At 43.6% G+C, this 25,531-nt stretch overlaps 1 protein-coding gene across 1 annotated transcript in view; it reads left to right on the top strand.

The window, feature by feature from the left end:
• Positions 1–17,205: 17,205 nt before the first annotated feature.
• OAZ2 (ornithine decarboxylase antizyme 2) overlaps positions 17,206–25,531 on the top strand; it is an 87,564-nt gene continuing 79,238 nt past the window's right edge. The window contains exon 1 of the mRNA XM_029575666.1: positions 17,206–17,428. Coding sequence (XP_029431526.1) covers positions 17,206–17,428 — 223 coding nt within the window. The remainder of the gene's footprint in view (positions 17,429–25,531) is intronic.

The following is a 25,531-nucleotide window of genomic DNA, read 5'->3' on the forward strand; positions in this document are numbered from 1 at the left end:
GGAAAGGGGAGGGGGGAGGAGGAGAATGTAAAATAATAAAAGGTCGGTAATCAAGTACCAAACAGATTCGGTTTTGGTGTCAGCGCACTGATAAATCCAATCTGAAGGAACGTTTCTGTAAGACAGCACAGATGCCCATGAAGAGTGGCGGTTACAGACACCATCTGTCAAGCACTGTAGCCATTTATCAGCAGCAGCACATCAAGATAGGAGCTATCAATTCAGGCCAGAACTTGAGCAGATAGCACTGGATTTAGGTTCCTGGTAAAAATATCAGTAAAAAGGACAACAGTAAAAGGCTGCAAACCTGCTAACTCGTCAGCAAAAAATTCTTAGAACAGGACCAGGAAGGGCTTTTTTTTAGGATGATTTGCAGACAGCACAAAGCACAGATTCTCCTTTAAATATCCCTGCAAGGCCCACGCACACGAGAGCACATGGAATGGAACAGGGTGGGAGAGAATATGATGTGATAAGAAAAACAGGGATTCAAAGTAATACAAAATCCTATTTAAAATAAGAAATGTCTCATGGTGTAAACATGACTCAGGACTCAAAAATCTTGTGTTTATTTTCTCTTTTATTTTTATCCTACTTGGTATGCACAAAGCTAAAAATACCCACCCATCCCTCCCCCATATAGAGAAAACTCAGTTCCCATAAATTCTGATAAACAAAATATGGTGGAAATATTATTCCCAGCAAAAAGCTTTCAGCCAGTGTTTATTGAACTGGGTGACTGGAATGAGACCCTCCCCTAGTGGTGAGAGGAAAAACTACAGTTGAGAAAAGGCAAGCAGGCCTTCTGCTTGGCCAGCTGATGGACTTCCATTATGCTGATCAATTAGGAGTCTTGCCTTTTGATTTGCTGGGTTAGGCCCAACTGGGTCATTTTTTCAACTATAAATATTTTGGGTGAGTTTGGTGTCAAAGTATCATCTGCAAACTGTTTTGTTTTCTTTAGGCATAATGGATGCTAGCTTCCTCCTGAGCAGCAAGTCTCACAGTCAACCCTTTCTTGCCCAAGCTTTTATTTTGTCTTCACTTATTTCTTCTGACCTTTCTCTTTTGTTTTATCATCTTTTATACATAGTCCTTCTTTTATGTTTATTTTACATGAAATGTTTTATTCTGTTCTTATAGAATTTTATGATTAGTTAAATGTATATTACTTTGTATTATATTTATGTGTTTTGTTTGTTTTGGTTTTTTTGCTGTACTTCACCTTGATTTTAAAGTAAGCAAGGCGATTCATCAAATAAAATAGTCTAAACTAAATGTACATACAAAATATACATCAGCAACATAGGCCCAATGCCTGATATTAGTCTCATACATGAAATTCATTATATTTTTGTAGCATTTATTTCATACTATTTTTTTAAAGAAAAATATAACTAAACAAATTTATTATATTGTAACTGCTTTAATTATTCTCTGTGCTGAAATACTGTACTGTCAGTTTCAGCTTACTAAGATGCCAGGCTACAGAAGCCAAAGAATTGGCATCAGTGTTTGCCTGGAAAGCTGTAAGAAACACGACAGGCCTGTTCCCATGCACAGTGGACTTTAAGGATGTGTATTACAGCATTTTCCTCTCTGCTGATTCATTTGGGGGGGGGGGGGGGACTCCTGTTTTCTGTTTAACAGGAGGATAACAATTAATATACTGATTCCTCTATTAATAAGGGAGATTTCACAGATATCTGTGAAGGTAAAAACATGGGAAAGAGGGTGACATTCCAAAAACTGGAATGATAACGCCAAGATAAGGGTGAGGAGTATGAAGGATTAGATAGTTAGGAGCTGGAAGCGGCAGTGCTGTGGCAGTACAAGTCTGGCAGACGCTAAAGATAGCTTTAATATCAGCCTCCCTGTCATTGCTGGAGTAAAGTGTGTTTGCTTTTATCATGCGACCACTCGTGATCTTCTTTTACCAACACCCACTCAAGTCCATCCCATGCACATCCCAAAACACCATCATGTCTATCCAGAGAAAATGCAAAACCTATCCAGTTGCAGAATAGTTAAGATAAAATTCAAAATTTCTCTCAGACAGCTGTCCTGACATTGCCCCGAGAAACATTAAAGCAAACATCAGCTGCGCATTACATTTTACAATAAGAAGAGTCACTGTCTAAAACTAAAGTGAAATGCAATAGCAGCAAACTTCTGTGCTGTCTCTTGATTCTCTCTCCAGGCTTTTCATTATTTGCTGCCACAAACTAAGGTGACCTGGCAATGATTTGATCTGGGATTTCATTAGTCAGGCAGAAGATTGCATGGGAGCAGCATTACAAACGCTGGTGCCAGAGGGACTTCTAGTGGTTAGCGCTGCTTATTGCAATAACTTCAGGGCCCATGAAATATGGGCTCAGTTTACATGAATTGAAGACTTAAAACATTTGTATCTCAAGTGTCTATGTGGTGAAGTTTGATATGTAGTGAAGCCTCACTGGGGGCAGCTAAAGGCAATCTGCTGCATGAAGCGAGGGGTGAGATGGCGCACCCCCCCCCCCCTTCCCCCAACCCCCTCCCCACAAGGTACGGCACAGGTCCAATCATTGAAAGGGCCAAAGGAGATTTCCTTGGGGTCTGGCGCCTTCTGTGATTTGAAACGCTGCAGAAGGTGGAAAGCAGGGGGGTCAGAGTTCCCAGAGGAGAGGCAGATAACAGTGGTCAAGGATGATAATTCTAGGAAGCTGGCAACCCTGCCACACTCCAAGGAACCCTATGACCTCCCATTTGCCCCCTGGAGATAAGTGACTGATGGGGGATCTGTGTACGGTGCATTCTTTCCAGCTCGGTGCAAGGGTATTAGCGCCCTAGACCAGAGCTTTCCAAAGTGTGTGTCGGGACACATTAGTGTGTCGCCTGTAGTGTGGAGGTGTGTCGCCCGGTCCACAGGGCCGGCGGAAGCAGGGAACTATAGCAGGAAGATCGGCGGGCAGTGGTGGAGCTTACATCACCATGGCCCGAAGAAAAGGGTCACGTTCACTCCTCCTCCTTCCTGCCTGTGCAGCCCTGGAAGAAAAACGTTGCCGGAGCCGCGTGGGCAGGAAGGAGGAGGAGCATCTGCTGCGTACAGAAGAAGAGCAGAATTAAAGGGCCGTTGCGGATCCCACGTCGCGACGGCCCGAGAAGAGGAGGAAACCCGATAGCAGGGCCGCTGCGGATCCCACGTCGCGGCAGCCCGAGAAGAGGAGGAAACCCGATAGCAAGGCCGCTGAAGATCCCATGTCACGGCCAGGGAAGATCAGGGCCTCTGAAGAGCCAATCCTTTGGCAACCCGTGCAGAGGGACAGCATGTGCCAGTGAGAGCCTGTGCTTGAGCAAGAGAGCATGTAGGAGTGAGAGAGCCTGTGTGTGTGAGAGTGAGACAGCATGTGCACGAGAGAGACAGTATGTATGTATGTATGAGAGAGAGGCATGTGAGAGTGAGAGCTGTGGATGTGTGAGATTGCATGTGAGTGAGAGCCTGTGTGTGTGAGAATGTGTGAGATAGCGTGTGAGAATGAGAACCTGATTGTGTGTTTGAGGGAAGACAGATGGAGAGAAAAGAAATAGAAAAAAAGACCCTGTAAAAGGAATTGGCAAAAAAACAAGAAAGGAAAGGTGGAAAAAAAAGCCTGTGACCAACCGATTAGAAAACTAAGATCAGACAGCAAAGGTAAAAAAAAAAAATTACTTTTTAGTGATTGGCACATGTAATCTTTGGGAATGTGCAAGAGTAGAACTTTCTCTATGCCGATCTCACAATGTACGAGATCAGCATGGAGGAAGTGGAAGCCTGCAAATATTTATTATGAGATAGGTTGTGTTGTGAAACATTTTATTTATGTATATATTTAAGGAAACATACATAAATTGTTGAAATACATTTCGTTCGTTTAACCTTTAACCTCTGGTTTGCTAGTAGACTGAATTACTGTGTCACGAAATTATGTTTGTCTAAAAAGTGTGTCACCAACATGAAAAGTTTGGAAAGCTCTGCCCTAGACAAACCATATAGCCTTGTGCCACCAGCTTTCCATGTTACTCCATGGCATGTAGTTATCCCTAACGAATCTCTCCCGAGAGTACTGTCCGAATTTAAAAAATATGGAGAATTTCAGGTTTAAGTTTGAATCTAGATACATCTGAAGCAATGCCCCTCGGAATTATTCATGGAAGGGAAATTTCCCTTTGAAATGGGCTATCTCCTCTTTTAAATTCTTAGGCATACTTATTTGTAGAGATCGTGCACTTACTGTACAGAGTAATATCTCATTGCTGTTACAAATTACTGAGAGGAGATTAAGAACAGGGGCATCATTTTCATAACCCATACTGGATAAAATTTATCTTTTTAAAATAATCTTGTTTCTTAAATGGGTTTCCCTATTTTCTATGTTGCCTGTTTACCTACCTAGTGGATCCATGGAACGCTTGTTGTTTAAACACTGGAGGGCATGTCTCTGGCCTGGAAAGAAGCACGGATAACAATTAAGGCCATGATGAAACTCCTGGGAGGTTTGGGCATTGATGATTGGTTTCTTTCTATTGAGTTTTACACTTCTACCTCTAAGGAGGCAAAATGGTAGAAACCATCACAAAGAACAAAATTACTGAACATATAGATAGGCAATGTTTAATAGGACAAAGCCAACATGGATTTAGCCAAGGGAAGCCTTGCCTCACTAATTTGCTCCTTTTTTTGAGGGCATAAACATGTGGATAAAGGTGAGTCGGTTGATGTAGTGCATCTGGAGTTCCAGAAAGCATTTGACAAAGTCTCTCTCGAGAAACTTCTTAGGAAATTAAAATGTCATGGGATATGGGGCAATGTCCTAATGTAGACTGAGAACTGGTTAAAAGATAGAAAACAGAGAGTAGGACTAAATGGTAAATCTTCCCAATGGAGAAAGAAGAATAGTAGAGTGCCCCAGGGATCTGTTCTGGGACCACTGCTTTTTAATATATTTATAAATGACCTGGAAATGGGAACAAGTGAGGTGATCAAATTTGCTGATGACACCAAATTATTCAAAGTTGTTAAATCACAAGAGGATTGTGAGAAATTGCAAGAGCACCTTGCAAAACTGGGAGACTGAGCATACAAAAAGCAAATGAAATTTAATGTGGACAAGTGATGCACTTAGGGAAGAGTAACCCAAATTATAGCTACACAATGCAAGGTTTCACATTAGGAGTCACCCCTCAGAAAAAGGATCTAGGTGTCATTGTTGAAAATACATTGACATCTTCTGCTCAGTGTGTGGCAGCAGCCAAGAAAACAAAAAAAATAAAACAAAAAGGGATTATTAGGAATGGAATGGAGAATAAAACAAAGAATATCATAATGCCTATGTATCGCTCCATGGTACAACCTCATTTTGAGTATTGTGTGCAGTCCTGGTCACATCTCAAAAAAAGATATAGCAGCATTAGAAAAGGTACAGAGAAGGGTTACCAAAATGATAAAGGGGATGGAACAATTCCCCTATGAAGAAAGGCTAAAGAGGTGAGGACTCTAAAGGTTGGAGAAGAGATGGCTGAAGGGAGATATGATAGAGGTTTATAAAATAATGAGTGGAATGGAATGAGTAAATGTTAATCAGTTGTTTACTCTTTCAAAAAGTACAAACACTCGGGGACACACAATGAAGTCACTCGATAATACATTTAAAACTAATAAGTGAAAATATTTTTTTATTCAATGCATAATTAAGCTCTGGAATTCGTGTGGTGAAAGCTATTTGTGTAGCTGCATTTAAAAATGGTTTGGTCAAGTTCCTGGAAGAAAAGTCTATAAACCATTATTAAGGTAGAGTTGCAGATATTCACGGCTTATTCTTGGGATAAGCAGCTTGGAATCTATCTAATTCTTGAGATCCTGCCAGGTACTTGTGACCTGGATTGGCCACTGTCGGAAACAGGATACTGGGCTTGATGGAACTTTGGTCTGACCCAGTATGGTAAGTCCTATGTTCTTATGTCTCCCCAAACATTATGTTATGCATTACATGTTATGCATTATGTTATGCATTACATATCCCATCTTTTTTTATGTTATGTTATGTAATGCATTATGTTATGCATTACATGTTATGCATTATGTTATGCATTACATATCCCATCTTCCAGCTCCAAGTTAATTTCCCTGTTTTATTGTAACTTTCTCACATCCTCTATCTGATCCACTATATCTAAAGTTCAAGGTTCTTATTGAGAACATTGTTTACGTTTATTGAGAACATTGTTTACGTTACGTTATGCTTTACACACTCTGTTAATTGTAAATCGGGTTGATGTGATGCATGTCATGAAACTCGGTATAACAAAAACAATAAATAAATAAATAAATAAATAAAATAAACATACAACTTTCAATCAACTTACAGTCACCTATAGACAAAGTATACTAGCATTGCTCCTGTTAAAGAACTGGAGATGACTGTGTCATCGTCTACACCTGTTATTGTTTGTAAGGTTTTGGGTGGACCCTTGGACACTGTGGCAGCTAACCACACCCATGGGGGGAAAGTCCCGTAAGAGGCCACAGGTCAGGCTCAGCTTTGGGACACACAACACAGAGTTATATCTTTTATTAGACAGAGTTGAGAAGCCACCAGAGGTGGCAATAATGAGTAGAGATGAAGCCCGGCTGGGCTTAGGGTTCCTCAGGATACGGGAACAGCGATTCCCTCTATGGCTGTGCTGTAGTGAAGAAAACTGAGATAGTGAGTACAGTGGAGTATACACAGAGTTCTGGTATGGAGCCTCGTTGGTAAAGTTACTCACACAGCGGTTTCTCCCGGAAGGTAACACAGAAGCTGGAATAGAAGCAGGCCCTCGAGGAGCGAGCACCTGGTTTCAGGGAACAGCTCTAAGGAAATAAAGTTGGTAACTCACTGAAGATGAAGGCAGCGGTTTCTTCCAAGCAGAAGCGATAAGTTTAGGCAGCAAGTCGGGTAACATGGGCCCTCGATGTCAAGTACCGGCTCCTGATAGCGACCTGAAAAGAAATGAGAGAGGCCCCCGAGGAGCGGGTACCCCGTTAGGATAAAGTCCAAAATTGGAGAGGCAGAGTAGCTAGGTACAGAGAGCGAATCCCATCCGTAAGGAGTCCCCTTGCTAACTCGATTAGCTAGCAAAAAGTGTAGGCTTTTGTATCCGGGATGCGTGATGTCATCACAGGGGGACGCCCCTGAGGTTCGCGCCAAAGAAAGAATAAGAAGCAGGGCTGCGCGGCGTGCGCGCCCTATGGTACCTGGACAACATGGCAGGATGCAGCGCCCAAGCCAGACCAGGGATGCCAGAAAGGACAGCAGGCAGACGCCGCGGCAGCCAGACGTCCATCAACCGCGGGAGGAGTCGCAATAAAGGTAAGGTGGGCAGAGTGGAGACGTCGGGCAGCAACAGTCATAACAACACCTTTCAAATCATTGTTCCCCATATCTACCAGTTCTGGGCAATCTCCAGTCCTCCCCAGGGCTACTTCATGCTGTTTTCCGCAAATGGCACCAGAGGAGCTTTTTCTGTTGTTTGATGACCTGGGCACATGTTTTTCTTTTCCTTATCCCCCAAATAATATGAATTGGAACACACAGATCTTTCTGGCTTCTTACAAATAAGGCCCTGTTCTTATAGTTTAGATCTTAACATACTGAGAGATACTCGCTGGTCTCCTATTTTAGAACTATTTGATATACAAAATTCTGAGCATTTTTCTCTTTCCACCTTGCGTAAATTCTTGTCAAGTCTAGATGACCAGTTTATCAGACTTTATTGAATAAATGGCGACAAGAATCACAAATAACGATGTCTTTAAAATGTTTTACTGAGTGTTTTGCACATATCGATGTTCTCTCTAAAAATATACAATTACTTGAGCTTCAGTATAAATCTTTTACCCGTTTTTACATTTCACAGCGAAGAGCATTTCTCTCTGGCATTGCAAGAACTGATTCCTGTTTGAAATGTTCTGCATCTTCTGGATCTTTGGGTATACTTTCTGGATGGGTCCAGTAGCTCATACTTTTTGGCAGAAAGTGTTATTCTCTATGGAGACGGTAGCAGGTGTCTTGATCCCTTGTGATCCAGTGCTGGTGTTTTTGTTTTTGTTGGGTAAGAAAACCATTCTCCATTTTTGGAGAGCTCCAACCTTACTAAGTTTTACTTTTAGGAGAAATGTGTTCCATGCATTAGCGGTGTTTGAAAGGATGGAAGTTAAACGAGCTTCCCCCAGGAGAAATTCTGAATGTTTGCATACCTGGTTTCCTTGCATTGATTTTTTTTTGCCCCACAGATCCAGGAGCCAGCTTTTAAATGACCTGGGTTAATTCGCTTTTATTTTATGATTGAGTGGGAGAGAGGGGTTATAAAACTTTGTTAATTATAATTTGCAATGTTTCTCTGATCCGGGCATGCAGAAACTCCTTACACTTTGTTATGTTTTATATGTTCATATTTAATAAAAAAAAAAAAAAAGATATTTCAACACAAGCCAATGGTTAAATATGATAGCAATGTTCTAATTTTATTTTTCCCTCAGTTGATATGCAAAAGTTTTAGAGCTGTGTCACAGGCAACGTCACTACAAGACAGCCCTGTGGCACTTGCCCAGCGCCAAAGCTAGAGGATCTGGGCAAGCGCCAACCTACAAACCTGCGAACAGCTTTGCAAATGTGATTTCACATGGAAAAATGGTACATAGCGCACGGAATCAGGTTTGTGCATTTCAGAGCATGGTTTATGCTGCGATTGCGTGCAGAATTTTGCATTTGTGAAACCAATTGCAGAATTGCTAAGAAGGTGAGGAACCATGCGATTCAGTGGAGGACTAGGTTGGGGGAGGCGATAATGCAAACGGCTTTGGATTTTCAAGATTTCGCTCATTGTTTTGGGTGGGAAAACTTATCCGCAGAAAAAAGCAGGTGGAAACCTCCAATGGGGACTTCTTTCAGAGTCATAATCAAAGCAAAACTATCCATGTACTTTTGCTTTGATTATTGGTGCAAAGCCTGTGAACAAAAGGTACCTGCAGATCTTGCACTAATTCAGGCAACTTTGTTATTGCCCCCTTAATTAATAGACACCTGAATCGCTTACCTGCCAATATCATCAAAAGGCTTCTATTTTTCAGGGGGGCTAATGAAGCTCATACTTGAAACTACATGATGAAAGTAAGAGTCTTAAAATGTCTCCGTGGCCAAAGAGACTCAGAGAAGCAGCAAACCTCTCTCCGGAAACCTTGGCTGAAAAATATCAGAGCCTGCAAAGTAAGGATAACAGAGAGGAAAGTCCCAGTAGGAAGGAGGGGTTTTTCCGTGCATTTTGCTCATTTGCTATTCCCTCCCAGGAACACTAGAGGGCGGAGGAGAGCCTCTGAAGAACCCTGCAAGGAATTCCTATTGTAGCAATGTCTATCATTCATTTACTCCTCTTTTAATTTACCTGCTAGCTGACTAAAGTAACCCAGGCATCAATATTTTTCATTTCAGTTTCAGTCTTAGCCTTCAAAGATTACCTGATTAAAACACTGCTCCTCTTCATTTACTCTAAAACACATTATGAGAACGGGGCATTTGGGACACTGCTTGTGAGATACACAAGTTAGTGCAGAGAAATGTGCAGCGGGGACACTATCTGTGATCAATAGACTGATTTTTTTTGTTTTGTTTAAGAATATTACATCAAGAGAATTGTGCAGGTGCAGGGGCGGATTGGCCTATCGGGGGATCGGGCTTCCCCCGGTGGGCCGGTCGTTCCTATCACGTGATTTTTTTTTTTTTTAAATTTCCCAGCCAAAGACAAGAAGAGGGTCTGCTGGCGCTGCGGCCTGAAGAGAAACCTGCGGGCAGGGCCGATGGAAGCACGAAGCCTGGGTCTGGGGCGCTGTGAGCAGTGGTATCCTGAGGGGAGCCAATGCCCCCAGGCGCAGGGAGGCTCCTGTGGCGCTGCGACAGGCAGATCGGCAGGGCCGTGGTGAGACTCACGTCACCACGGCCCGAAGAAAAAGATCGCGTTTAAACGCACTGATGCTCCTCCTCCTTCCTGCCTGTGCGGCCCCGGAAGTAAACGTTGCCGGAGCCGCGTAGGCAGGAAGGAGGAGGAGCATCAGCGTGTGCAGAAGAGGAGCAGCGCTTACGGGCTGTCGCGAATCCCAAGTCGTAGCGGCCCGAGAAGAGGAAGAGGCCCGGTAGCAGGGCCACCGCGGCCCGAGAAGATCAGGGCCGCTGCAGATCCCATCCTGCGGTGACCCGCGAAGAGGAGGCCCAGAGGTGAGAGAGAGGCTGAGGGTCTGTAGAGTGTGTGTGCGTGCGTGTATGAGATGAGTTGAGAGATTGTGTGTGAGAGTGAGGACCTGAATGTTTGCAGAGACAGCATGTGAGAGCCTCTCTGTGTGTGAGAGAGACAGCATGTGACAGTGAGAGCCTGTGTGTGTGTATGAATGATTGTATGAGAGAGAACATGTGACAGTGAGAGCCTGTGCTTGAGCAAGACAGCATGTGGGAGTGAGAGAGAGCCTGGGTGTGTGAAAGTCAGACAGCATGTGCAAGAGAAAGACTGTGTATGAATGATTGTATGAGAGAGCATGTGACAGTGAGAGACTGTGTTTGTGTGTGTGTGTATGTGTGTGTGAGAGAGAGAGAGAAATGCATGTGAGAATGAGAACCTGACTGTGTGTTTGAGGGAAGAATATGGAGAGAAAAGAAACAGAAAAAAAGACAATATAAAAGGAATTGGCAAAAAAAAAAATAAGAAAGGGAAAGTGGGAAAAAAAGCCTGTGACCAACCAATTAGAAAACTAAGATCAGACAGCAAAGGTAAAAAAAAAAAATACTTTTTAGTGATTGGCACATGTAATCTTTGGGAATGTGCAAGAATAGCACTTTCTCTATGCGGATCTCACAATGTACGAGATCAGCATGAATCTGAATGCATTCACCATGTGAATGCATGGGTGCCTGCCTGGGGGTCTGTATGTTTGAGAATGAATGTGTGCATGCCTGGAGGATGGGGAGGGAGTGGTGTGAAAAAGAATGGGAACCTGCCTGGGGGTCAGTGTGTGTGTGAGAGAGTGACTGGGAGCTTGCCTGGGTGTGTGTGTTTGTGTGTATGTGAGGGAGCCAGTGAGTGTGAGAGCATGAGTGTGTATGAGAAAATCCAAGGGACTAAGAGTTTGTGTGTGTGGAGGGGAAGAGAGTGTCTTAGAGCCTGAGAGTGTGTAGGTGTCAGTGAGAGCGAGAGGTTATGGTGGATATAAGAGCATGAATGTGTATGTATGTGACAGTGTATATGTGAGAGAGAATGGACATGTGAGTATGTGTGAGAGAGGATAACCTCCTAATCCTCGACAATATCAGGGTGACTGGAAATCAAGAGTTCCCACAAAGGGGGACAGAAGGGGCTTTTTAAAATCCTTATTAGTTTTAATTATTGAATATTATTTGATGTCTGCTCTTTTTGAAATATTTTATTGGTGTTATATACAATTTTTTTAAAATTTCCCTGAGTTAAATTACTGGAGGTTCTATTCATCAGCAGTTTTGAAATATATATTTTTAATATGATTTTCCTATTGTGATGTTTTATAGTTCTTGATTTTATTGTTTGATGTTTTATGAGGAATGATGGTATTTTCTGTTTTTCCATTGCTGCATTACATACAGTCTAACTTGTTATGATTTCCAGTTCAGTTTGTCTGTGCATTTCTGTGTATATTTTATGGTCCCTTTATTCTGTATTTTGTGACTCACCAAATTGTATGTGTAACTGGGTACCCATGGGCCAGTATGGAGAAAAATCCCCCGGGCCATTATTTTCCCACAATCCGCCCCTGAGGGTGGGACCTGGGAATACAGATCGATGAGAACTTTCCAATGAAAAAGCACATAAACAAATTAATTAAAACAGGATACTCAAAGCTGAAACCATTACTTACATACAGACTTCTGCAGGTCACCAGAGGTAGGCAGAGCTCCGGAGTCTCAATGCGTGGATGAGACGATGGTGCAAGGAAGAGGGATTCAGTTTTGTTAGGAACTGGGGAACCTTTTGGGGAAGGGGGAGTCTCTTCCGAAGGGATGGGCTCCACCTTAACCAGGGTGGAACCAGACTGCTGGCGCTAACCTTTAAAAAGGAGATAGAGCAGCTTTTAAACTAGAACAAAGGGGAAAGCCGACAGTCACTCAGCAGTGCATGGTTTGGAGAGAGGTATCTTCAAAGGATACTAATGATGCATTAGAATAGGGTACCCCGACAGTGAGGTTCCAATAATAAGAACATAAGAAATTGCCATGCTGGGTCAGACCAAGGGTCCATCAAGCCCAGCATCCTGTTTCCAACAGAGGCCAAACCAGGCCACAAGAACCTAGCAATTACCCAAACACCAAAAAGATCCCATGCTACTCATGCAATTAATAGCAGTGGCTATTCCCTAAGTAAACGATTAATAGCCGTTAATGGACTTCTCCTCCAAGAACTTATCCAAACCTTTTTTGAACCCAGCTACACTAACTGCACTAACCAAATCCTCTGGCAACAAATTCCAGAGCTTTATTGTGCGTTGAGTGAAAAAGAATTTTCTCCGATTAGTCTTAAATGTGCTACTTGCTAACTTCATGGAATGCCCCCTAGTCCTTCTATTATTCGAAAGTGTAAATAACCAAGTCACATCTACTCGTTCAAGAAAAGAAGTCCAAGTGCCTGTAACTAAAAACTCACCTGAGCTAAAAAATTCTAACTTATCCCTATCAATTAAAAAGCAGAATGAAAATACAAACAAAAAACAAACTTTGAAATGTTTGTATGCTAATGCCAGAAGTCTAAGAAGTAAGATGGGAGAATTAGAATGTACAGCAGTGAATGATACCAAAACTCAAAAGCACCAAAGTTTATGGGGAATTTATACTATGCAATCAAATCAAAAATCAATACCCCATTAATATCTTTCATGCACATAAACAATGCTCACTATATATGCTCAAAAATGATTCATGCAATGATCTAAATAATTTCACAATAGGCTCCGGAGTCTTTTCTGACTCCTAGTGCCAACATTTATAACAGGAAAAAAATATTTTTGAAAGGACAGAGGAAGGGTTTCATATATTGGAGTATTATGGATTAAATTGAGACACGTGGTGTTTAGAAATTTAGGAAAATGATAACGCTGTACATATCAATATTTTCATATATTCAGAGATTCAAAGTATGGATTTAAGGACCATCATACCACCCCCAGTGCTCACAAGTTAAACTTGTATTTCATGCACTTCATTGGAGTCACTTTTAATCAATTGGTCCAAGTAGCTAGCATCCAGAACGACAAAGTTCAATTTTTGTATATTTTTTGCTATATATTTAAAAAGTATCAACTTCCCTTATTCGTAGTTGTCGGGGGTCGCTCGTCCCGTAGCTGTCGGGGTCACTCGTCCGACGCGCGCGTTTCGCAACACAAGCTGCTTCAGAGACACCCATTTAAGTTTTTATTATGAGTTTTTGCCTCTATGGCCAACTTCATTTCAAATTCTCTCTTTGCCTGTCTTATCAGTGTTTTTCACTTAACTTGACAATGCTTATGTTTTATCCTATTTTCTTCAGATGGATCCTTCTTCCAATTTTTGAAGGATGGTTTTTGGTTAAAATAGCCTCTTTCACCTCACCTTTTAACCTGGCAGGCAGAAGTAGTTGAACTGAGGGCACCAAGGTAGGGAGAGCAGGCCCTCGAGGAGCGGTACCCAGTATCCCAGTTAGGTACCTGAAAGAAAGCATAAGGGCCCACGAGGAGCGGATACCCAGGTTAGAGAGGTAATACCCCGAAGGGCAGAGAGAGCTTCCAGTGGCAGCAAGGAAGTGGCACAGCAGCTTAGCCCGGAGGCGTTCCAATCCATTCACGATCCTTGCTAACTCAGTTTGTTAGCAAACAAAGGGTAGGCTAAATACCCGGATGGCATGACGTCACACGGAGGGGCCGGCCCTTAGGTTCCCGCCATGACTTGGATAAAGACGTGGGTGGCATGCGCGCTCGCACCCTAGGAGGCACTTAAGAGAAACATGGCGAACACCGTCACCGTTGCCGTTCCGGGGACGCCAGAGAGAGCGGCATGAAGACGCGGCAGCAGCCATCTTCCCAAGGCTTGAGGAGAGAGAAGGAAGAAAGGTGAGGCACAGAGGTCGAAGCCGTCTGAGACCAACGGATGCAACAGTTGGGAGAAAAGAATTTCAAAAGTTGAAAAACACATTCACACCACATAACATCAGTATACACAGGATTAAGAGCTCATGGGTCTTCCAGTGAGATTTCACATTGTCACTTGGCCTCCTATCCATCTAAATTCCAGGAACCCCATCCTGGGGTCCCAGCATATCTTTTGAATTCTCTGAAGACCAATCCAGAGCCTCAGGGGCAGGATCATATACAGGTTCTCAGCAATCTTGACCTGGCTTCCTCAGAGCCATTCTGTAACTTTACACACAGCACACCAACCTCAAATCAAGCAAGCCACGTCCCAAGGGGAAAAAAGAGGGATGAAATCTAGCTATAAGTGAATAGAAAGATAGAGAAGAGAAAATGAGATGAAAGGAAAAGATCAGATACGGATGGAGAGAAGAAAGTAAAGATGAGAAGAGGTGAGAGAAAAAATGAAAAATGGAAAGAAGCCCCTGGAAAAGTGGAAAAGTCATTGGGAGAAGACCAACCCTCCCTTATCATACTCTCCATCCAATCACTGAGCCATCACCGTCTTCCCACCAAGCTCTAAGTCCTTGCTTTCCCACCATGCCCCATATCCACAAGTCTTCACTCTCTCACTGGGAACTTCAAAGCTCTGCTCTTGCCTCCTGAGAACTCTCTCTTCCTCACCTCCAAACCCTCACCCCCCTCAGTGCAGGCCCCGGTAAGCAAGAGTGGAGCTAGCATACTGGCATTTCTTTTCCTACTCCTCCCGCAGCTGGCAGCTCTTCCTCTTAATGTTGTTCTCAGATCAGGTGTTTGAATCACACAGGAAAGAAACTCTAGTGGCAGAAAGAGCCATTAGAAGTGCATGGCTGCTGGCACCATTCTTCTGCAGGCCAGAGCAGTCTGCAGAGGAGAGGCGTGAGGATTTTGGGCAAAGCAGGGCAGAGTTTACTTTTTCAATCCCGACAGGCTGCATCAGAGGGGGGCAGCAGTGGCGGTTTTCCTTTTCAGTCCCATGGGATAGATCGGAGCACAGGGCAACCGTGGATCTTTACTTTTTGGCCCTGTGGCAACTGGGCAGTAGGACGGACTGAACTGGTGGCAGTAAATCTTTTCCTCTGTATACCATGCCCAGATTTTTGAGGCTCTAGGCACAAACCTAGTGTACTTATTAACAAATACAGGCCTGAGCTCTGAGCACTAGTTCAATCAGGACTTAGGCATAGTGGGACTGCTCTGTGAGAGCCCACACCAGGAATAAACACTGATTCTCAGGTGAGAATTGAGGTATATTGATTATTGATACAGCTCTGTGTTGGAGCCCAGGTTCGGCACACTCTGAGGTGCTGCAAGTGAGGAATGAAGTACATTGGTACATTTGTGCCATCAGAGTTGTTCTCATCGGCACAAACATTTAAGTGACATGTCCTGAAAGTGCCCACATACTCATAACAGGATGCCAATTTGTATTCTCTGCATAGAAGCAACTGTTCTGAGTAGTTTTGCCATTTTTCCTTTAATCACCAGCACTTTGTTTTCTAATGATGAAATCACCTTGGGAAAGAGCATAATAAAACAAAACTCTCTGGCCGGCTGACTGCTCTGTTATTCTTTTAATGTGGTTTTGACCTGGGATTTCGCTGCTGGGAGTCGCAGGCTCCGGCCGTCGTTTCCATGCGTGGTCCCTGCATTGTTTCTCGTTTCCTTCTTTCTCAGCGCTGGAGAAGGTTGGAGGAGGTGTTGGAATGGGGGGGGGGGAGGAGGAAGGGAGGAAGGGAAGCGTGCTGCCTTTGCTTCTGAGCCGCGGAGCCCATGAGCAGAGCCTGCGAGGGGCGGCTTTCCCACGACCCCGCTGCACTTCCTGCTCCTTGCAACAATCCCGCAGGGGTCTGGGTCCAGGAAGCAAGTGTGAGGGCTTTGGGAAAGAGTCCAGGAAGATGATGATGCTGGGGCGCGCTATATTATTTTAGTACTTTAGCAAACAAGCGAGGGCAGTGGAAAACCTGCAGATTTCTATTCCGGCAAAAGCCTTTCGGTGGAGTTCCCTGTGACGTGCTTTGCAAGCAGTACGAAAGGGCCGAGACACCTGGTGGTACCGCCCAGTTAGATCCTCTGAGTTGGCGAGAAAGGGTTGCAAGCGAAAGGAAAATTATTTGGGCCAACCCCCTGTGTTTCAATGGTGGTAGTGTGTGACGCTCTCTCATGGGAGCTCTGTGATCAGGAGCGACCTTCCAGTCTCCCAGGCTACAGGCATCTGGCCCAGTATGCATGTAACCCTGGGGGAGATGCAGTTTATGACTCTTGCTGGCAGAGGAGATGGACTGAAAGAAATAGGCAGCCATACTAGTGGACCCAGTACTCTACTGATTCTCCCCAAACATGCCTGGCTTATATATAAACCAAATAATTATTTTTTCAAAGAATGCTCGCCATCTACATTTTTTTATCAGTTTTTTTTTATTTTTAATTTTTAAATTTTTATGATGTTAATAAAAATTGTTAAGAAAGGAAGTGAACCGCATCAGCAAGCCAGCCAGCGTCTCTCCCTCACCGTGGAGATCGCCCGGTCTGCTCAATCATTTGCAGTCACTCCTATGTGTAGTCCATTTTACAGTAAAGCTTATTAGTCAAAAATGTATGTTTTCTTAAATCTCCAAAAAGCAGACTGACATTAATTCACAGTACAGTATGGACAACTTGAGCTGAAAACTGTATATTTTTCTTCAGTGCTGGCTGTAAGAACAGCTTAAACTGAAAAGGCTCACTTGAGCTGGGAAGTAAATGTTTTTAAACTCCAACACAGGCTGATGAACAAAACAATACAGTGTAGGCAACTTAAAATGAGAAGGCTCAACTGCGGCCGAAGTTTCGCTCGAAAGCTTCCTCAGGAGCCAAAAAGTTAGCACAATTCACAATGTCCACCAAAACAACCGGTGTTACAAAATGCCTCCATATAAAGCCTGTAGGTAATAACTTCTCCGAGCTTATGTTGCACTGTCAACCCAAAGGTCTCCCGATTAGTTTCAAAACATGGACAAATGTTTGATTCCAAAGAAGAAGATATCTCTGACTATCAAATTAACGTTTTGGTTCATTCGGAAGTCGTGCTGGAGGTGTACAGCACTGTTGATTCTGAAGAAGAAGATATCTCTGATTATCAACTTAACATTTTGGTTTACTTGGAAGTCGTGCTGGAGGTTTACAGCACTGTTGATTCCGAGGATGAACATGTCTCCACCTATCACCCTGATCGTTTTGCTGGTATTGCCATCATCTCTCTTCCAGCATCCTGCAGAAGAGCTATTCAGAAGTGGATTTTGGACCAGTTTCTACATCACCACTTCCACTGATACCTCAGTGATGTCCACGGCAGCCCTCTCATTGCTGCTGACTTCATTATACACTCTGCAAGATTCTTCAAATCTCAACATCCATCTGTCATCGTGAATACGAACTTGAATTCAAGAATTTAGAGACCCTGGATGTTTGTACTGAGGCTGAGTTTGATTGCCTGAAAGGGCTTCGGCCCCAAAATCATCTTTTGGAGCCTCTGGTTCTGGTTCTGTTATGTTCTGGTTCTGTTCTGGTTCTGGTTCTTGTTCTGGTTTTGGTTCTGGTTCTGTTTCTGGTTCTGTTTCTGTTCAGGTTGTGGTTCTGTTTCTGGTTATATTCTGGTTCTATTCTGGTTCTGGTTCTGTTCTGGTTCTGGTTCTGTTCTGGTTCTTGTTCTGGTTATGTTCTGGTTTTTGTTATGTTCTGGTTCTGGTTCTGGTTATGTTATGTTCTGGTTCTGTTTCTGGTTTTGTTCAGGTTTTGGTTCCGGTTCGGTTCTGGTTCTGGTTCTATTTCTGTTTCTGTCTCTGTTCTGTTCTGTTCTGTTTCTGGTTCTGGCTAGGGCCTACAATGTTCAAGGGGCCTACTTTTGTTGGGAAAAATTTTAAAAAAAGCTAAATATATATATTTCTAACATGTATAAATAAAAATTTCATTTGTAATTGAAGAATTTGCTAACAAAAAAGCTCTTAAAGCCTTCTTAAATAAATAAAAATTATTTGGGAAATTTAGGAAACGATTTCTCTTATTAAGTATCACATCAGAACCTTACATAGGGGCCTACTTTTCTTAGCTGGCACGGGCCTAATTCCTGCTCTCTCTGAGCTGGACAAGAGGCAAAACTGTGAAGCAGGTAATATTTATATGTAGAAAATACTGGAACACAAATACAAATGCAGGAATGTTGGAGCAGGATACTTTAAACTAGAACTTGGAATTCAGGAAGCAGACATCACTTCCATAGGGCAAGACACCAAGAGCGCTGTTGGACAAGCACCGTGGGCCTTCTGAGCATGCCTTATATACTGCTGGAAATAAGGGACACACCTAGTGCTGGTCCAATCAGGAGACTGCAGGGACGTGTCTGACTCTCCCAGGAGACTCTTTGAGACATGGTTAAGAGTTGGTTATTGGTCAAGCACTTTGTTATATAAATTTGAGTTATGTTGGTGGATGTGGTTGAATTGGTTTGCTTGGAGGAGTATGTCTGTTTCTTTATTTGTTGTCCCCTTAGGCAGCCTTTTAATATAGGCAAAACATAAGCATATATAAGGCAATTTTCTTTTTGGATAGCCACTTTTTTATTGAGAGTTTGGAATGGTGCGGAGCGGCCTTGGAGGGAACGGAGGCAGGCTGCGCGGCTCGGCGCGCACAGGCTGCCGATTTTGGGCAGCCTTGCGCGTGCCGACCCCGGATTTTAACAGATACGCGCGGCTACGCACGTATCTATTGAAATCCGGCATACTTTTGTTTGCGCCTGGTGCACGAACAAAAGTACACGCGCGCGTAGTTTTATAAAATCAGCCCCAAAGTGTTCTTGCTTTACTTTCTACAAAAATGCCTAAAAAACCTAGATCAATCAAAAAAACTAATATATACAAAAGCAAAGCATATCCAGCTAACATGTTTCAATTAGCCCACAAAAGAAAAGGAGAATCCAAGAGGAAAGTTAAGTAACAGAACAGAGCAAGATGTTCCTATTATTAGAAAACCAGTGGCGATATACCATATGCCTCAGTACAATGTCCCTTATTAGCTATGTCCAGTCCCAGTAGGTCCAGCTGGAGCCAATGTTTAGCTCTAGCATCCAAAAATATTAGCAACTGACTTGGCTCAGAAAGCAAGTGTTTTTTTCAAACCTAACAAAATGTTTACAGGAAAAGCAAACAGGAAACTTACCCCAAGAGTTAACCTCCTGTCACTTAGCCACAAGAGATCTTTGCCTTTGCTGAGCAATTTTACAAAAATCAGGAAAAAATAGATAAACTTTACGGCCAAGAAAGAGAACATCTTTAAATAAAAAATATAGTTTCAAAGTCCAAATCTTATCTGGTTCTCACTTAAATGAGACCAACAGCTTTGTTATTGAATTAGAATATGCATTTGTTCTTTATAGTTAAAGGAGTTATATTAGGCACTCCGGAGTTCCGTTATTCATGTTAAGCCTGTTGCTGTCATCTGTTTTCTTCCTGTAAAGCCTGTTGTATGTAAAGCCTGTTGCTAATTTATTGTTTACTGTAAACCGAGGTGATGTATATTTTTAAGTGCCGCGGTATATAAAAATCACTAAATAAATAAATAAATAAACCATCTTGAAGAACCCATCTTGAACCCATCTTGAAGAACCCATCTTGAAGAACCTCCACTGGCTCCTGATCAAATACAGAATCTGGTACAAAGCTCTCACCATTACTCACAAAGCTCTACACAATATCACCCCACTAGAACTCATGATCCCTCTCCAACCTCACTTACCATCCAGGCCGGTAAGAGCAGCATATAAGGACACCCTCATGGTCCCCCCTTTAAAAACTTCATTAATTAAGAAAGCCATCTCAGCCTCTGGACCAATACATTGGAATTCTCTTCCACCAGACCTCCGGCTAGAACACTGCCCGGTCACATTTAAGAAAAGACTCAAAACCTGGCTGTTCAAGCAGGCCTTTGCTGAATCATACGCCAGATGATCTTAAATCAACTCTATCACCAGTAACTCATTGACTCTTGCCTGCTTTCTCTCGATTCAGTCAAATGCTATATGTCCTACTTTAGCCCCAATTCCCAAGGCCCTTTGCCAATACCATGGTCTTAACCTAACCATTCTCTACCAGCCATGTATCATAGTTCGATATATATATACCCTGGTTTGTTTCAACAGTTTCATGATCCTAGTTCTGTATTCCTCTGTTTTATGTAATTGCACTATTTGAGGCACTGTTATTGTTATTATGTAAACCGTTTTGATTTGTAACCTGTTACAAGAAATTTGGTATATAAAACTGTTAAATAAATAAATAAATAAATAAATAAATAAATAATAAACAGGCTAGCTCTAGTGGTATCAGCTGGCAAAGACTTTCTAAAAAGCCAGAAGAGAGTTAAACCCTCAGCTGAAACATGGCTTCTCACTAGTTCTGTCAAACGTGCAAAGAACAGGGACCATCTAGCCTGGCGTGCGTTTAGACATTGTGCTTGGTGAAGATGCTCCAAATTCTTGTGGTCAGTATATATCATAATCAGGTATTGCACACCTTCTAACCACTGTCACTATTCTTCAAGCGCCATCTTGATGGCTAGCAATTCCTTGTCTCCAATTCCATAATTCCGCTCGGTGGAAGAGAACTTTTGCGAGAAGAAGGAGCAAGTGCGGAGGACCCCCCAACAGGGGAGTGCTGGCTCAACACGGCCCCTTACGCCGAGGAAGGAGGCATGAACTTCCAAGATGAAAGGGCGAGTGGGATACGGATGGTGTAGGCATGGTTCCTGGAGGAAGGCCCTTTTCAATTGTAGAAACGCCGTGACTGCTTCCAGAGGCCAAACCTTAGTATTGGCTCCTTTCCTGGTGAGTACTGTGAGGAGGGCTGTGATCCTGGAATAATTGGGGATGAAGTGAAAATAGTAGTTTGCGAAGCCCAAAAACCTTTGTAGCATGCGGAGGCATGAAGGTTGGAGCTAGTTCTGTATACTCCGGACCTTCTCCGGATCCATGTGGAAGTTGTGACTGGAAACAATATATCCCAGAAGGGCAGGCTGTCTTTCTTGAAGATGCACGTCTCCAATTTAGCATATAATTTATTCTCTTGTAGTCGCTGGAGAACTTGGCAGATGTCTTGGCGATGAGATGTGAGGTCTCATCGAAGTTTACCATGAGACAGACATACAGAAGATCTCTGAGGATTTCATTCATCATGTTTTGGAATACAACCGGGGGGGGGGGGGGGGGGGGGGGGGGGGGGGGGGGGGGGGGGGTTTACACGTGTTCAACGCAGTCTTCCATTTATCTTCATGCTTTATTCAGGTGAAATTGTAGGCCCCTCAGAGATCCAACTTTGTGAATACTCTGGCCCCCTGGAGGCGATCAAAGAGCTCGGAAATGAGCAGCAGGGGTGGTACTATTAGCTATAGACGCTGAGAAAGCTTTTGATACGGTACATTGGCCATTTCTATTTAAAGTTTTAGAGAAAATTAATTTAGGTCCTGACTTTATTAGGTGGCTTCAGTGTCTATATGTGAGTCCCAGGGCCTGTTTAAAAATCAGCAAGGGTTATTCCTTGCCTTTTGTGGTCAAAAGAGGTACTAGACAGGGTTGCCCCCTCTCGCCATTGTTATTTGCTTTGTCTCTAGAACCATTTGTGGAAATGGTGAGACCTAATGCTCATATTCAGGGAATGGCTGTGATGTCCCATAATTATAAGCTCAGTTTGTTTGCAGATGTCCTTTTATTTACAGTGACAGACCCGGACTCCTCCCTTCTGGTTTTGCTGCAGGCTTTGAGAGCCTTTGGTAGAGTCTCAGGTTTTAAAGTTAATGAAGATAAATCAGAGCTCTTAAACTTCTCGGTACCCAGTGATTGCTTTGCTCGAATTGCATCTCGTCTCCCCTTTCAAGTGGCTAAGGGGTAGGTGAAATATCTATGGGTTAAAATCAGACTGGATATAAAGGGGCTATTCAAACTTAACTATACTCCTCTGTTATCTAACATTCAAAATAATCTAGACAGATGGGATGTTACGAATTTGAAGGTGGACCCCTGTTCCAAGGTAGATTGAGTGCTACCGAAGAGAGAGTTAACCCTCTGAGGTATCTACCATTGGATGGCAAGGCCAAATGAATCAGCAGCTGGATGAAGACTTCGCCCTGGAAGCTCGTGATCCCCCCAGGAGGAGCCTGTAGAGATCCTGCCGCTGGTACTTAGGAGACTCACTGAAGACTGAAGATAGTCTGGATGCAGGCGCCTCCTGCAGGTCGTGGATTCCAGACAGCTGGCGCCTTCAGCAGGACATAGACAGTCCAGGAGTAGAGCTGAAGAATGTCCACAGCCGGTCCGATGGTCGATTCCAGAAGGGGGTTGAAAGTCCAGGAGCAAGTCAGGAGAATGGTCCGAAGCCAGTCCAGGAGTAAGCCAGGAGAATGGTCAGAAGCCAGTCCAGGAGTAAGCCAGGGGAAGTGTCGGAAGCCGGTCCAGGGTCAAGCCAAGAGAAGGTTCGGAAGCCGGTCCAGGGTCAAGCCAAGAGAAGTACGGAAGTCGGTCCAAGGATCAGAAGCCAAGAGTCTGTCCAACGAGGGAGAAGAGCAGGAGCGGGACGAAGACCAGGAACGAAACCAGGGAGCCAGAACCAGGAATGAAGACACTGGAACTAACCAAGCCAGAAGCCTCAATACCAAGACAAGGTCTGAGGAGCATACCTTACCTTAAATACCAGAGGTGAGGGAGGAGTCCCGGGACGGAGCCATGACTACTTCCTGTCATGGCCCCTTTAAATCTTATCTTCAGCCGCGCGCGCGGCTCTAATTCAACCTGGAGGGGGAGGAGTCATCCCGGCCGTGCAGGGCCCTGCGGCCGGCCTCAGCAGCAGCCATGGCCACGAGGAGAGCGCCGAAGGAGGCTGCCGTCTCCAGCAGGAGCCTTGGAGACAACCCGATGCCGCGGACTGCCGCAGCTGGCGGCCATGACAGTCGGCCCCGGTCACAGACCAGCGCAGCCGATGGCCATAACATGGGATAGGATGGCCTTCTCTTTGGGGAGGGTAGCTATCATTAGGGGAGAAAGAATGATACTTCAAGCATATCCAGCATAACTCTCTGCTTCAACGGCAGGGGGAATGAAGAAAGGTGGATCTATATACAGACAACAACCAACAAGGACTGAATTATTTAGTCTGGGTGGGCAGGTGGGCGTGAGTGTGGCTTGCTTATTGCGGTGGTTGCTACCCTAACTAATTGGGCTAGATATTTCACTTAGATGCAGTTCCAACACTGCTCTCTCATTAATGGTGGGGTTGGAAGGAAAATAGAACCAAAAGGTTACTAAGAACCAAGAGTAACATAAGTATGAGAAAAAAAAAAGAAAAGTGCAAAACTTGCTGAGCAGACTGGGTGGAACGTTTGGTCTTCTTCTGCCGTCATTTCTATGTTTCTAAATATGCTGCCACGTTTTTATTTCTTGCAAATCCCTGAACTTGCTTTTCTGTTGAAGCAGTGGCAGCGCAAGCTTCTCCGCTTTATCTGGAGCCATAGGCCTCCTAGAGTTGCCAAAACTGTTTGTTTTTGGACAGATTGAGAGGGTGGTTGCAGGTACCGCATCTGGAATGATACTTTGCTGCATCTCAGCTGAGTAAGTTCTTACACTGGCATAGGGATGGTGAGCTGAAGCCATGGGCCCGCATAGTATGCCAGGGAACTGGGGACCCGCCGCTACACATTAGAGCTTGGCATAAGAGAGGGTTTAATCTTTCTGGTCTTTCTCCCTTCTCTAGTTTAATTTATAAGGTTTGGGGCAAGTGGAAACCTAAATTAGTGAGTGACAAACAGGCATATCAGTTAACCTCTTTTCTTTTTGACAGATCCTTTCCCCCAAGGAAATAGAACATTGGAGAAGAAAGGTTTTTTTTAAATGGGAGCAATTATGGGATTGTCAAAGGTCGCTGCCGTTCAGAGTTTTGCAACAATCTTACCTGGTTACAGAATTGGATCTTTTTGCTTATAATCAGATTACCCATTTTTTCACTTCCATGAAGGTAGGCCGGGAGCTTAAGAAGGGCAGGTCTCCATTTGAAAATTATTGTGCTCAAGCTGATAAATTTACCAAACATATCTCTAAGATCTACACATTACTAAATCGTGATCCCCAAAAGAAAATGGTTTTACAAATTGCTTGGGAACAAGACCTGGGGGGGGGGATATGTTGGAGGATAAAGATTGGAATCAATGTTTTCTAGCAGTCAGCAGGAACTCAGTATCATCGATTAAGGAGAATGGGTATAAGGTACTCTACCAGTGGTATCTTACCCCTGTTCGTTTGAGCAAGATGTTTGCTGGTCCTAATGACAGGTGTTGGAAGGGCTGTGGTGACAGAGGCACCTGTGGTGGAAATGCCCAGCCATTGGGAACTTATAGGATGCCATGTTTGATTTCATATGCTCGTTGGGTGGTGTTCAGATCCCTAAGGACTCTAAAGTGTGTTTATTATGATTACTAACTCATGTTGGGACAGAGCCTTTTCAGCGATGGGTCCAGCAAGTGGTCACGGCAGTTAGATGCGAAATTGTGTATTGGTGGCGAAAGCCATCTGTCCCCCCACTGCCTGACGTGCGAGCTAGGTTAGATAGGATGTTCTAAATGAAAAAGTTAACTGCTATTCGCAATGATAGGGTGACCAGATTTGAGAACATTTGGCACCCCTATATACTATGGAAGTATAAGGTGCCCACATCATTTTTTCACATTGATGGTGGGGGCTTGAAAGTGGTGTAATTTTGACTTCTATTTTTCCCTGTTATCCTCTTTTAGGGATGTATGAATGTACTGGCTCAGCCTCTCTTTTTCTTTTTCTCTACTTTGGGCCATATGTGTTTGCTAGCATATAGATTTAGTACCAATATTTACCTTTAGGTCACCTTTGGGATTCAGAGGGGGGGAGGGGCTCACGGGTGGGGATATAATTATAAAATTATAAACAGCCTCTTCCAGCTATCCCCCTCTCATATGCATCCACTTCTTTCTCCTCACACACTCGCAACCTAGGTGTCCTCATTGATAACCATCTCACCTTCAAACCCTTTATTAACTCTTATCATAAAGGACTGCTATTTTAAGCTACATACGATAAAGAAACTCAGACCATTGCTACACTTTTCCGATTTTCGTACAGTACTTCAGTCTATTATCCTTTCCAAAATAGACTACTGTAACACCCTCCTCCTTGGTATCCCCTCAACGCACACCAGACGATTACAACTATTGCAAAACGCTGCTGCACGCATTCTAGCAAACTCTAAAAAAGGGACCACATTACGCCCACGCTTATCGAGC

Source organism: Rhinatrema bivittatum, chromosome 13 (assembly GCF_901001135.1).
Source record: "Rhinatrema bivittatum chromosome 13, aRhiBiv1.1, whole genome shotgun sequence".
NCBI classification, from domain to species: Eukaryota; Metazoa; Chordata; class Amphibia; order Gymnophiona; family Rhinatrematidae; genus Rhinatrema; species Rhinatrema bivittatum.